The 15,808-nt window shown below is 39.4% G+C and overlaps 1 protein-coding gene across 1 annotated transcript in view; it reads left to right on the top strand.

Annotated features, from left to right (window-relative positions):
* The first annotated feature begins 7,756 nt into the window (after positions 1 to 7,756).
* LOC136863901 (dynein beta chain, ciliary-like) overlaps positions 7,757 to 15,808 on the top strand; it is a 5,220,903-nt gene continuing 5,212,851 nt past the window's right edge. Inside the window, exons 1-2 of the mRNA XM_068226514.1 lie at positions 7,757 to 7,879; positions 13,418 to 13,582. Coding sequence (XP_068082615.1) covers positions 7,757 to 7,879; positions 13,418 to 13,582 — 288 coding nt within the window. The remainder of the gene's footprint in view (positions 7,880 to 13,417; positions 13,583 to 15,808) is intronic.

The raw sequence follows: 15,808 nt of genomic DNA on the forward strand, positions 1-15,808 counted from the left end.
ATGGCATCAAGCTTCGATAAATTAGCATCAAATTTATCGAAAGATCATATGGTGAACATTAAAAAGTTCTTTCCCGCAGACCATGTAGATTTGGTAGCTCGGAAGGGCGTTCACCCATACGCTTACATGGATAATTGGAGTAAATTTGAAGAAACTCAGCTACCACCCAAAAAGAATTCTAGAGTCGATTAATAGAAGACATAAGGGATAAAGTTATGAACATGCCAAACATGTCTGGGAAAATTTTCATATCCAAAACTTAGGCGAATATCATGACTTGTATCTTAAAACTTATGTTTTGCTCCTAGCTGATGTATTTGAGAATGTTAGAGAAACCTGCATGAAAGCGTGAGAATTATACCCTGCATGGTACTTTTCTGCACCAGGATGAGCCTGGGACGCCGTGTTAAAAATGACCAAAATAAAATTAGACCTGCTGCATGACTTCAACATGATTTTCATAATTGAAAAAGGAATTCGGTGTGGAATATCTCAGTGTTGTAAAAGATATGTAAATCAAACAATAAATATCTAAAAAACTACAATCCCGTTAAAGAATCTAATTGCTTGTCCTATTTCGATGCTAGCAATCTCTACGGATGGGCTATGTCTCACTAGCTCCAGACATTAAAGTTGTACCATTTATTATGGAGTCAAAATTACTTGCAACATTGCATAACAAGGAAAAATATATACTCCATTACAGAAACCTGAAACAGTATCTCGCTCTAGATATGAAACTAAACAAAATTCACCGAGCAATGAAATTCGAGCAGTCGGACTGGATAAAGAAGTATATTGTTTTGAATACAGAGATGAGAATAAAAAAATGGCGTATGGCTTTTAGTGCCGGGAGTGTCCGAGGACAAGTTCGGTTCGCCAGATGCAGGTCTTTTGATTTGACACCCGTAGGTGACCTGCGCGTCGTGATGAGGATGAAATGATGATGAAGACGACACATACACCCAGTCCCCGTGCCAGGGAAATTAACCAATTAAGGTTAAAATTCCCGACCCTGCCGGGAATCGAACCCGGGACCCCTGTGGCCAAAGGCCAGCACGCTAACCATTTAGCCATGGAGCCGGACAGAGATGAGAATGAAGGCAACTAACACTTTCAAAAAGGATTTCTACAAGTTAAGGAACAACGGTGTTTCTGGAAAGACGATAGAAAATATTTAGAACAGAGTTGGCGTAAAACTAGTCATTAAGGGAGAAAAGTAGAAAAGTTGGGGGCAAAGCCAGATTTCAAAAAGAGAACAATACTCAATAAACAGCTGGTCGCCATCCGTATGAACAAGGCGAAAATTAAGTTCGATAAGGCGATTTATGTAGGAATGAGCATTTTGGATATTTCAAAAACACTTGTGTACGACTTCCATTACCATGTCACGAAACCAAAATACTGCGACATTATGCTATGGGGACACGGACAGACTCTTTTACAACATAAAAACTGAAGATGTTTACAAAGATATAAAAACTATGATGAATCATCATTTTGACACAAGCGACTATCTTGAAAATAACATTTATCAAATGCCTCGCGTAAATAAAAAGGTTTTAGACGAACTTAAAGATGAATGTAGAGGGCAAATCATTGAGGAATTTGTTGGTTTGAGATCTATGTAAGATGTATGATTTCAAAGTCTCTGGGAAGGAAGAGAAGAAATCTAAGGGAGTGAAACAATGTGTAGTCAAAAGGGTATTGCATTAGAACATACATACATACATTATCATTGTAGACTGTTATGCCTTTCAGCGTTCAGTCTGCAGCCTCTGTGAATTAACTAAACGTTGCCAAAATCCTCGATCAATCAATCAATACTGATCTGCATTTAGGGCAGTCGCCCAGGTGGCTGATTCCCTATCTGTTACTTTCCTAGCCTTTTCCTAAATGATTTCAAAGAAATTGGAAATTTATTGAACGTCTGCCTTGGTAAGTTATTCCAATCCCTAACTCCCCTTCCTATAAATGAATATTTGCCCCAGTTTGTCCTCTTGAATTCCAACTTTATCTTCATATTGTGATCTTTCCTACTTTTATAAACGCTACTCAAACCTATTCGTCTATTAATGTCATTCCACGCCATCACTCCGCTGACAGCTCGGAACATACCACTTAGGCGAGCAGCTCTTCTTCTTTCTCTCAATTCTTCCCAACCCAAGCTTTCCAACATTTTTGTTACGCTACTTCATAATTCCACCAAGATGTTCGCCTTTTCCCATCTTTACACACGGTTGTTCTTAGGCGTTGCCTTGCTGTTTCTACTACAGCATCCCTGTATGCCACCCATTCACTTTCTATATCCTGAACCTGCTTACTGTCCACTGTTCGAAACTTCTCACTAATCATATCCATGTACTTCTGTCTAATTTCCTCTTTCTGGAGATTTTCTATCCTTATTCGTTTGCAGACAGTTTTTACCTTCTATACCCCAGGGCCAGAGATACTTAGTTCACTACAAATAAGATAGTGGTCTGTATCATCGAAAAATCCCTGGAAAACTCGTACATTCCTAACAGATTTCCTGAATTCGAAGTCGGTTAAGATATAGTTTATTATGGATCTGGTTTCCCTAGCCTCCGGTGTGTAGAGGTGAATAGCCTTATGCTAGAAGAATGTATTCGTAACAGCTAATCCCATACTAGCACAGAAGTCCATCAAACGCCTCCCATTATTATTAGCTTCCATATCTTCCCCACATTTACCAATCACCCTTTCGTATCCTTCAGTTCTATTCCCAAATCTCGCATTGAAATCGCCCATTACCACTATAGGCTACTATCCTTGCTGTTGACCCTGACCACGATGTCACTCAATGCTTCATAAAACTTGACAACTTCATCCTCATCTGCACCCTCACATGGTGAATACACGGAGACATTTCTCGTCCTAATTCCTCCAACTGTCAAATCTACCCACATCATTCGCTCAATTACGTGCCTAACAGAAACTATGTTGCGTGCAATGGTATTCCTGATAAAGAGCCCTACCCCAGACTCTGCCTTTCCCTTTCTAACACCCGTGAAGTACACTTTATAATATCATATCTCTCCCTCGTTATTTCCCCTTACCCGAATATCACTTACTCCTGGCACATACAGATGCATCCTCTTTGCTGACTCAGCCAGTTCTATTTTCTTTCTATCATAAGCCCCATTAATATTGTTAGCTCCCCATCGGGTTCTATCCAAGTTGTTTCCAAGGAGTCCCTCGCCTGTCAAATGGGAGTGGGACTCCGTTACTGCCATGGGTCCGAGGCTTGTTTAAAATGTTCTGAGCTCGGTAAATTAATGAAGCAGGATGCTACCCTACTTGCACATAGTCCAAGTGAGGATCTCTCCTCTAACGGGTTATGGACCACCGGTGTATTGTATATTCCTAGCCACCTGAGCACAAGGAGGGCCACGACGCAGAATATGTCCGAGGTGCCCACTCCCATTCCATAGCAACTGGTATCCCGACTCTCAGGACCACTTACTAGGCCACTCAGCCGTTGCCCATGGTTCACGAACTAGGACGTGACTACAGTAACCCACACCATGAATTAGAAGGTTACAAAAATGGATTTTTAGGTAACAAAGAATTTTATCGAACAATGAATTTATTTAAAACCGAAAAACATGAAATTCATACAGTCGAATTACAGTAAATGAAATTACCCTGAGTCCGCATGACAACAAAATAAAAATTCTAGAAAATATAATAGATACGCTTCCGTGGGTTCACTTCAGTTTGAATTGAATATAAAATTTTTGTCTAAATAAATGGAACAGCGAGTCGACTTCAACGAACAACTTAAAGATGAACTTAATAAGTTGAATGTTCTACACCGTTCGATCTCAAAAAGAACAAATTTACAGCTTTTCATCTGCAGATATTCTTGAAACAGTTTAGACAATAAACACAAAATCATTCTCCCTGACCGGTATTCGAAGTTATTTCTTGAAAACGAAACCAGTTTGATAATGGTCTACAGAGGAAAAACACCAGCTAAGGATCATTTCGTCCACGTCATAGAATTCATTCAGTAGCGGCTGATGAATTAATTTCAAATAATTTGGAATTTTTAAAATCGGTCCATATTCGGCTGAGATATAAGCAATCATCTATTTGCCGGCTACTACGGGATATGATCTAGCGCTTGGCAAACAGTGGGAATAATAATAATAATAATAATAATAATAATAATAATAATAATAATAATAATAATAATAATAATAATAATAGTTCCGGGGTATCCGTGGAACGAAGAGGTGAAAGGAGGTGCCGGGATAAATGGGTCTAACTGCAATGTCAAGAATTGAATGGAAACTTAATCTGAAGGTTATATTTTCAGAACTTCAAATTTAACCAATTTTCATGTCAATATTACAGGTACACATAGCAATTCTTAAAAAAGATTAGGAAAATTCCCAGATTCAGAACCTTAACACTTTGGGCTTTAAGCCCCTAGTTTTACAATTTCCTGAGCTACAAGCTCAAAATTACAAAAGAGCACAAATTATTCAGGGGCAGAAATCCCCTAATTCAATAGCACTTGCTCTCCAAAATCTGAATATCCAGCCTTCCAGAGTTACTATTACAATTACAAAATTTTGGAAAAGAGCTAACAGGCTCTCAGTTTCTTCTAGCCTATTCAAGACAATATCAGAAAATTACAATCACTCCCCCATGAAGGCACAACTTACAAATTGAAAGGTAATGTTATACAGGGGTATCTAGTACCCAACCTATAGGGCTTTTGAGGAAAAGAACAGGTTAGGTAATTGGCCCGAAACACAAACTGAATGGAGGCGCATGCTTGCACTCCTAGATATGAACACTAAAGCAACCTAAGGGGCTCTAGGCCGATGAAACAGGGGCTATTCCCAAACTACTGAGGTGACTCGTATAGAACTTACTTTACCACATAACTGAATGAAAACCAGTTATAAAAACGTAGTCACCTCAAACCAAGATGAAGGGGAGCTCGAGAGGGTAGCTCACTCTCTATCCCTGATTTACAGTTAAAGAGTTTACGAAGATTTTACATTAGCCGAAAGAAGATTTACATTTTAGATAAGTTGGTTACATAGTTAATGATTCGGACCTTTCCCTCGGGTTAAACTGCGGAGGTAGCAAGAAAGAAAAGTTATGTGGCGATTAACTTGTAGAAGTTCTAGCAGCTGACGAAAGAGGCCGCCCGCCTCCCGCTTTGACACACGCAGTCAGTAAGATGACGATCAATTGGCCAAGAGACGTGAAAAGCCGCGGTTTATAAACCCTCAGGGAAGGTTCGAGATCTTTCACGACTAAACCAGCCACGCCCTCTCAATTTTATTGGTCCATTTCAAAGTTACACTCAGAATCGAAGAAGAAGCCTGTGATAGGTTGGAAATTAATGACAGAAATATTTGATTGGCTAGATTCAAAATTGTCGGAAATGAAAGGGAAATATTGCCAACCCAAAAATAAATGAGCATCAATAAGTTACAAAAACTTAGAAATGCAAAACTTCTTTAAATTATAAGTTCTTGCGCTTTGCACCAGGGTGCATTATCATAGTTTCTTGGTAGTGTCATCTATGGAGAAATGTCCAACCTTCTTGATGAATGTCAAACAAAACAAGTAGAAATTCACTCAGGTTAGGCAACTGCAAATTAACAAATTTACATCATATTTCTGTGGTGACATCTTCTGAGTAATGTTCTAAGTCGGTTTAGTTTCAGTTTCAGTGTTTTACCACTAGAGGAGTTCGTTTAGGCGCTGAATTTAAATGCGCGGCGTTGGAGTGTACCTCCCGCTACAACAACAACAATAATAATAATAATAATAATAATAATAATAATAATAATAATAATAAATATACACAACAGTGTCGCACAGGCACCAGTCAAGGAAACTGGATAACCCCGAGGTCAGCAAGGAGAGATAAAGGTACTCTCTTCGCGCCGAGTGCATGTGCACCGAGACAACTTTGTCCCGTGACTTAGTCACGTCCGCCATATTTATGTCACGCTTGTTTACTTGAAAAGCTGGGGACGTTCCGATTTTGTTGGCCCACACACTTGCAGCTGTGGTAAGTGCTACTGTACTCGCCAGAGCAAAGCGCAAGTCTAAGAGATAATGCCAGACTGAGCGGCGACCTCTAATTAAAATAACATCAACAGCTATATATATATATAAAACTGTACATTACCCAACTGCCACTTCTTGGCTATTTCTCTCAGCTCAGCAGTTTTTAGACTGTGCAGGTTGGCCATTTATTAAATATATTTTTTTAAAGTGCTCAGGCGGCTAGGACTAACAATCCACTGGCGGTTCATAACCCGTTAGAGGAGAGATCCTCACTTGAACTATGTGTAAGTAGGGTAGCATCCTGCTTCATCAATTTACCGAGCTCAGAAAATTTTAAGCAAGCCTCGGACCTATGGGAGTAACGGAGTCCCACTCCCATTTGACAGGCGAGTGACTCCTTGGAAACAACTTGGCGAACGCAATGGAATTCGATGGGGAGCTATCAATATTAATGGGGCTTATGGAAGAAAGAAAGTAGAACTCGCTGCGTCAGCAAAGAGGATGTATCTGGATGTGCTAGGAGTAAGTGATATACGGGTAAGGGGAGATAACGAGGAAGAGATAGGTAATTATAAGGTGTACTTGACGGGTGTATGGGGTATGGGCTGTTTATAAGGAATACCGTTGCACGCAACATAGTTTCTGTTAGGCACGTAAATGAGCGAATGACGTGGGTAGATTTGGCAGTTGGAGGAATTAGGATGAGAATTGTCTCAGTGTACTCACCATATGTGTGTGCAGATGAGGATGAAGTTGACAAGTTCTATGAAGTACTAAGTGACATCGTGGTCAGGGTCAACAGCAAGGATAGAATAGTGCTAATGGGCGATTTCAATGCGCGAGTTGGAAATAGAACTGAAGAATACGAAAGGGTGATTGGTAAATGTGGGGAAGATACGGAAGCTAATAATAATGGGAGGCGTTCGCTGGACTTCTGTGCTAGTATGCGATTAGCTGTTACGAAGACATTCTTCAAGCATAAGGCTATTCACCGCTACACGTGGGGGGCTAGGGATACCAGATCCATAATAAATTATATCTTAACCGACTTCGAATTCAGGAAGTCTGTTAGGAATGTACGAGTTTTCCGGGGATTTTTCGATGGTACAGACCACTATCTGATCTTTAGTGAACTAAGTATCTCTAGGCCTAGGGTAGAGAAAGTGAAATCTGTTTGCAAACAAATAAGGGTAGAAAATCTCCAGGACGAGCAAATTAGACAGAAGTACCTGGATATGATTAGTGAGAAGTTTCGAACAGTAGACAATAAGCAGGTTCAGTATATAGAAAGTGAATGGGTGGCATACAGGGATGCTGTAGTAGAAACACCAAGGGAATGCATAGGAACAACTGTGTGTAAAGATGGTAAAGGCGAACATCTTGGTGGAATGATGAAGTGAGAGCAGCTTGTAAACGTAAAACGAAGGCTTACCAAAATGGCTCCAAACAAGGGCCGAGGCAGAGGGGGATTTGTACGTAGACGAAAGAAACAGGGAAACAAATAGTTGTTGAATCCAAAAAGAAGTCGTGGGAAGATTTTGGTAATAACCTAGAAAGGCTTGGTCAAGCAGCAGGGAAACCTTTCTGGGCAGTAATAAAGAATCTTAGGAAGGGAAGGAAAAAGGAAATGGACAGTGTTTTGAGTAATTCAGGTGAATTCATAATAGATCCCAGGGAATCACTGGAGAGGTGGATGGAATATTTTGAACATCTCAATGTAAAAAGAAATCACCCTGCTTGTGTTGCAAATAGCCAAGCTCATGCAGAGGAGGAAAATGATGTTGGTGAAATTACGCTTGAAGAAGTGGAAAGGATGGTAAATAAACTCAACTGTCATAAAGCAGCAGGAATAGATTAAATTAGACCTGAAATTGTGAAGTATATTGGGAAGGCAGGGATGAAATGGCTTCGTAGAGTAGTAAGATTAGCATGGAGTATTGGTAAGGTACCTTCAGATTGGACAAAAACAGTAATTGCACCTATCTATAAGCAAGGGAATAGGAAGGAGTGCAACAACTATCGAGGTATCTCATTGATTTGTGTACCAGGCAAAGGATTCACGACATCTTGGTAGGGAGGGTGCGATCAGTAGTTGAGAGGAAGTTGGATGAAGGCCAGTGTGGTTTCAGACCACAGAGGGGCTGCCAGGATCAGATTTTCAGGATGCGCAGATAATTGAAAAATGCTACGAGAGGAATAAGCAGTTGTGTTTATGTTTTGTAGATCTAGAAAAAGCATACGATAGGGTACCGAGGGAAAAGATGTTCTCCATTCTGAGGGATTATGGAATTAAAGGTAGATTATTAAAATAAATTAAAAGCATTTGTGTTGACAATTGGGCTGCATTATAAGTTAAAAACTTCATTTTCCCGTATTGAACTGAGATTCACAATTAAAATATCAAGGAAAATATCAACCTTTTCAATACAAAACGTGTTGTATAAGATGTTCACAACATATTATTTATTAAATTATTAGAACCAGTTTCGACGCTTATTGCATCATCATCAGCTACAAAAATCACAAATGGGCAAAGTACATATCATAAAAATGCATCAATAACTCTTGCATGGCTGAATACAAATGATAGACTGCTTTTCTCCTTAAAGGCTAGAAGAAATTGAGTAAAATATGATGATGTGATGTGACACATAAAAGCGTAGTAGTTTGATGGGTAAGTATTGTGCATAAAATTGATCTGATGCTTTGAACATAAAAGTCTGAATGTGATAATAAAACGATGTAGTAAAAACAATGTAGTAAAATTGTCCACTCTTCTGATGTTCAATTAAGACACATAAGCCCAGGTCCGTTGTTATGTGAGGTTGGCAATACCAACAAAAATATTTTGTCGAGGCCGGGACACCTGATGTTAGCGATTGAATAAGGTTGATCTTCAAATTAGTCTCAGCTCAACAAGGGTGATGAGTCTTGTTCAGCGTGCTGTGTGTGTAGTGTGAGAAGAGTTGTGGACCACAACTGAACAAGACTCATCACCCTTGTTGAGCTGAGACTAATTTGAAGATCAACCTTATTCAATCGCTAACATCAGGTGTCCCGGCCTCGACAAAATCTTTTTGTTGGTATTGCCAACCTCACATAACAACGGACCTGGACTTATGTGTCTTAATTGAACATCAGAAGAGTGGACAATTTTACTACATTGTTTTTACTACATCGTTTTATTATCACATTCAGACTTTTATGTTCAAAGCATCAGATCAATTTTATGCACAATACTTACCCATCAAACTACTACGCTTTTATGTGTCACATCACATCATCATATTTTACTCAATTTCTTCTAGCATTTAAGGAGAAAAGCAGTCTATCATTTGTATTCAGCCATGCAAGAGTTATTAATGCATTTTTACGATATGTACTTTGCCCATTTGTGATTTTTGTAGCTGATGATGATGCAATAAGCGTCGAAACCGGTTCTAATAATTTAATAAATAATATGTTGTGAACATCTTATACAACACGTTTTGTACTGAAAAGGTTGAACCTTCCTTGATATTTTAATTGTGAATTGGGCTTCAGTAAGAATTGATGGTAGAATTAGTTCTTTGTTCAGAGTACTTACAGGGGTTAGGCAAGGCTGTAATCTTTCACCTTTGCTGTTCGTAGTTTACATGGATCAACTGCTGAAAGATATAAAATGACAAGGAGGGATTCAGGTAGGTGGAAATGTAGTAAGCACTCTGACTTATGCTGATGACTTGGTCTTAATGGCAGATTGTCCCGAAAGCCTGCAGTCTAATATCTTGGAACTTGAAAATATGTGCAATGAGTATGATATGAAAATGAGCCTTTCGAAGACTAGACTGATGTCAGTAGGTAAAAAAATTCAACATAATTGAATGTCAGATTGGTGATACAAAGCTGGAGCAGGTCGATAGTTTCAAGTGTATAGGTTGTGTGTTCTCCCAGGATGGTAAAATAGTAAGTGAGATTGAATCAAGGTGTAGTAAAGCTAATGCAGTGAGCTCGCAGTTGCGATCAACAGTATTCACTAAGAAGGAAGTCAGCTCCCAGACGAAACTATCTTTACATCGGTCTGTTTTCCGACCAACTTTGCTTTACGGGAGCGAAAGCTGGGTGGACTCAGGATATCTTGTTCATAAGTAACAGTCATGAAAGTAGCTGGAATGATTGCTGGTACAAACAGGTGGGAACAATGGCAGAGGGTACTGGGAATGAGGATGTAAAGGCTAAGTTAGGAATGAACTCGATGGATGAAGCTGTGCGCATAAACCGGGGTCGGTGGTGGGGTCATGTGAGGCGGATGGAGGAGGGTAGTTTACCTACGAGAATAATGGACTCTGTTATGGAGGGTAAGAGAAGTAGAGGGAGACCAAGACGACGATGGTTAGACTCAGTTTCTAACGATTGAAAGATAAAGAGGTATAGAACTAAATGAGGCCACAACATTAGTTGCAAATAGAGGATTGTGAAGACGTTTAGTAAATTCACAGAGGCTTGCAGACTGAATGCTGAAGGGCATAACAGTATTTAATGATAATTTACGTACGTATGTATGTATGTATGTATGTATGTATGTATGAATGTATGTATGTATGTATGTATGTATGTATGTATGTGTGTATGCATGTAAAGTATTTTTTCTTCTTCTATTTGGAAAATAATTTATATAATTTGGAGGCTGGCCCCAATTTTGCAAAATATTTGGTGGAAAAGTTACTGTTTTTCTAAAGAAAAACACCAAAAAATGCTTTCTCGTCTGCATGGGGTCTGCCCCAGTTTTAACAAATATTTAAAGAAAAATAAACACTGTTTCTTCTTAGGAAAAATCATAGTTTAAAAATGCCGGTTGTTCAGTACAAAAATTTACGGGGACAGGGGATTTACAAAATTTCTGGTTTTTCAGTACAAATATATACAGAGGGGCAGGCTAACCAATTCTTCGAAGTGGAGAAATAATTGAAAGCCGTGCGCATTTCTTCAACATGTGGGAAAATATAGGAGCAAATACACCGCGATATTCTCTGACTATACTGTTTTCCCTTATAAAAGCATAGGGGTTTCAAATTTGGAGCCGTATAGGCATTATATATCTCTTACTGCGGCCTGTGAACAGAAGTTTGAAGTCTTAAAATATAGGCCTCGTGCGAGTGGGTGGTGATGCGCTCTGGCCGCAAACGTGGAGTTCCTAACCGGGAGAGCAGTGCTTTATTGCTCTATTGTTGCATGCGGTTTGCCTTGACATTAGCTTCTATCTTCTATAATATGACGTCCAAAACTGATTGTGGTTTCACTGTTTCTAACAGTACCAACAATTGTTCCGTTAGTTGGTGTAATTTTACATACAGCAACCCTTCTCCTGGAACTATGCCATTTTCAAATTTCCGAACGACAAGCAAAATGTGATCAGAAGGAAAGCGTCGACTAAATCTTTGAAAAGAATCAGGAAGAATGAAAACTTAGGGCACCTATGAACAATTCCAGTATTTACATCCGTCATTTTGCAAAATGAATGGTTTGAAGAGATCCTGACAGCCCTGTGTATGTAGGCCTATTTAGATTACCTCTGACATCAAATTCACACAATAAAGGGGATTTACTAGAAAAAATCTCTGCTGAGTGTTACGAAAGACAAAAATTAAGGCATGACATTGACAGCACAGCCGAACATTTCACAGGTATTAATGTCTGTTTGATTATTGACGCAATTGCACGGGCTGGTAAGATAAATAATATTTTAATATCATATTTTGTTCATTAGAAAATAATGGTGCAGGCATTGCGATTAACCTTCAAATGCAGTACCAGTTAACAATCAGACAATTACGGACAATTGATTGACAATATCATAAAAGTTTTCTATAACTTCTGTATCCTTTCACCTTTCGCATATCTCTGTTCTCGAACACGCATTGGGATGCAAGCACGTAGTTTTGGAAGCGTCTCTCTCACAATAGTTACAAAGAAACACAAGGCAGGAATGAGCTTGCACCTTTCTGACCACCCTCCCTTACATAGCAGACGTCTATCCGAGTCAGCCTTAAAAATATTTGTATGCAGAAAATGTGTTAATGTCTTTGAAGAGTACCGGTATCGTGTTTTGAAATTAGATAGTGTTCGTATTTCTGCTTTTAAACTTACAACGTAATTGCAGTGAATTAATAAATGGAAGTGTGCATAAATCTCATTTTTTTAGTCTTCACAACACACAGTCAATTATTAATATTTGTCTCCCCTCAACACAGCCTGGATATTTCACCCGATCTTTCTTCTACGTGAAAAATATTGGGATTATTATTCAACTGTTCCCGTTTCGTGACTGTAGAATCCTCTAAATAAGCCGGATTCCATTTCACAATCTCATCGAAGTGCTGCCCGGGCTAATGATTGTCTACTACGTCCGTTCGCTACTCTCCCATCTAGATTCACCTTTCCTTGCCACTAGGGGCGTCACGAGTACCAGGCAGCTTCATTTGCACGCGGCCTATACTCCCTGTAGCTTGCATTCGGGTGATAGTGGGTTCGAACTCTGCAGTTGGCAGCCCATATTTCCCATTTTTCCACCAGGCAAATGCTATACCATAATTCAGGCCACGGTCGTTTCCTTCCGACTCCCAGACTTTTGATATCCTTCCATCGCCATAAAACTTATCTTTGTCCATGCGGCGAAAAGCAAATTTAAAGTAATTTAACGTTAAGAACCCCATCTGCTCCCGGTCAATGACACAAGTGTCAGGTTGGTGATGTCATGTGGTGACATTTTGGCTGTGGCGCCGGAGGTCAATAAACTCGAAAAGCAGTGGCGTATGCGTAATTTGTGTTTGATATCATGTTTTCCCACTACTGGATACGCCTGGCTTAATGTAATCCCTGAATAACAATCACTGTGTCCTGGTTCCATCTCTTCAATACACTCTTCTAATAATAGAGTCGCAGTGACCTGAACCTCATTATATTTCCTCACCTCCTGGTCACACATATATCTCCTGACGGCTGTTAGACCAACTTCGCTCTGTCTTTTCCCTTCAAATCATCTTGTTCCACCTCACTCCAGCACTCCTAAATGCTGTTTCCCTTTCCTACATTTTCTCTTATCTCCGCCTTCCTCTGTTACACTTACCTGTTCCCTCTCTTCCCTCCGATGTAATATAGTAGTGACTTGTACCGACTCCTCACCCATCCTTCTCCTGACAACCTCAAGACTAGATCCTATAGCCCTCAGTTTCCTTCCCATTCAACTTCTCTCCTTAATTCTTCGTGTCCTTCTGTAGAACTGAAGTGCTAAATTTTACGGTCTTTTTAAATCAGGCCTATTCTGAAGGAGATACGTTGTAGGTAATTCTCTCATGGAAATACTTTATGACTCCAGGTACTGAGAATCATGGCAGAGGGTCCGCCGGATCCAAGGTATGCTTACCTGGGACGATTTGTGCAGAAAACCCTGAAATTGAAGTCGGATAAATGGGGACGTGTCATCAACATACCGGAAAATAAGGAGCCGCTGCTTGAGTACCTGAACACGGCTGAACATGTGGTAAGACACAGAACTTTCTTTGGATAATAGAACAAACTTCCTCATGATCAAAATATATAGGCATTTAACATTTAATTCTTTATGCCACACTGACACTGAATGTCTACCTTAGCATCAATTTAGCATAATTTCTGTATGATAATAAGATTCCAAATAAATGTATGTCTCAGTAAGAAATACAGAGTTCCACCAGAGTATATCATATCGGGCAAAGATTCAAATACAAATATAATTTTGTAACTTAACATCCCAAATCTAAGTTGAACGAATATTTCATTGTGTTCTAAACTAAAGGTGCCGGTAATGCAAAATTTTACAGTGTATCCAGTGACAGACTAGAACACAATGTAGCAGTAATCTAAATTTCAATCTCACTTTAGACTCTGAAAATCCCGAATATCACGTGCGGAGGAAAGAGCAACAGTAATTTGTCACCGTATTTGTGGAGCAATATGAACATTTTTTGGTTCTCGAAGCAAAGCATTGGCCGGCTACCTCACATCTTGTAGGCTGATAATTGTCTTCCATGCAGCCTCATAGCTGAACATTGATACAACTGAGAGTCCAAGTAAATAGGTTTGATCGTATGCGAAGGTGCTGAAATCTGTTTATTAAATTTTTGTTCTAAACTAAAGTCACTCAGTCCGGCCATTCTATCCGGTTGATTTCCTTCATTTTTTAACTTAAACGTATTCATGCACAAATTTGTTATCAAGTACTATAAATCACTTAACTTCTGCCTTCCTCAAATTATTAGATTTTTCAATTTTTTATCTCTTCGAAGCAATCGTGTTTTTGGTTGTGATTGAGCTACGGAGTTCATTTTGACCTAAGAACACTCAGTGGAACAAGATATTTCATTTCAGTTCTTAACTTATCAAGTTGGTTGATTATGAGGAATGTTATGAGTGCATATTCAATTTGACGTCTCATTTCTTCAACATTTTTTCTCATTGAAGCAATCATATCTTTCGTTCTAATTGAGGTACGCAGTTTGGTTTTGGTCTAAAACACTCAGTGAATCAAGCGCTTTCTTTTAATTTATTAACTACTTAACTTGGTAGATTCTGAGAAAATTTATAAGTACATTTGTCTCCATAACGGAGATATTTGAAGGACTTGTTAACAGTTCGGCGCGTAGTGTTGTTCCAAGGAACGTTTACTCAGCCGCCTTGGAAGGGAACTCCCGCCGTTGTATATTCAAAGAGAAAAAAACTCTGCGTGTAGTGTCAGCCGCCTTGCGAAAGAACTCCCACCATTGCATATTCAAACAGCAAACAGCTCTACGCGTAGTGTACTTCCAAGGAACGTTTAGTCAGCCACCTTGGGGAGTAAGAAAGTTTGTTGTTACACGGACTATTAGATGCTGTTTTACATGAAGACCTAAACATTTCATTTTTGCGAGTAGTTTCACTTATTTTAATTATGGGTGTTGGATGTATGGAAAAAGGAAGTTATTAAAAAAGGGAAGTCCAAACATTGCATATTCAACCAGCAAACACCTTAACGTGCAGTGTTCTTTCAAGTAAGGCTTACTCAGCCCTTAGAGCATTAACTCAGGCGCCTTGGGAAGGAACTCCCGCCACTGCATATTCAAAGAGACCAAACCGTTCTACGCGTAGTGTTCTTCCAAGGAGCGTTTAGTCAGCCACTTTGGGGAGTGAGAAAGTTTGTTGTTACACGGACTATTAGATGCTGTTTTACATGAAGACCTAAACATTTCATTTTTGCGAGTAGTTTCACTTATTTTAATTATGGGTGTTGGATGTATGGAAAAAGGAAGTTATTAAAAAAGGGAAGTCCAAACATTGCATATTCAACCAGCAAACACCTTAACGTGCAGTGTTCTTTCAAGTAAGGCTTACTCAGCCCTTAGAGCATTAACTCAGGCGCCTTGGGAAGGAACTCCCGCCACTGCATATTCAAAGAGACCAAACCGTTCTACGCGTAGTGTTCTTCCAAGGAGCGTTTAGTCAGCCACTTTGGGGAGTGAGAAAGTTTGTTGTTACATGGACTCTAAGATGCTGTTTTACCTGAAGACCTAAACATTTCATTTTTGCGAGTAGTTTCACTTCTTTGAATAGATTATGGGTGTTGGTAGGAAGACGAAGAAGGCTAAGCGGATGTATGAAAAACGGAAGTTGAAAAATGGCAAGCAATTTCATACGGAGTGCAGTTTGATTACGTGTGGTCCTTCTGCAATTAAAAAGGGAAGACTTCTTGTGC

Source organism: Anabrus simplex, chromosome 2, assembly GCF_040414725.1.
Source record: "Anabrus simplex isolate iqAnaSimp1 chromosome 2, ASM4041472v1, whole genome shotgun sequence".
Taxonomy (NCBI): Eukaryota; Metazoa; Arthropoda; class Insecta; order Orthoptera; family Tettigoniidae; genus Anabrus; species Anabrus simplex.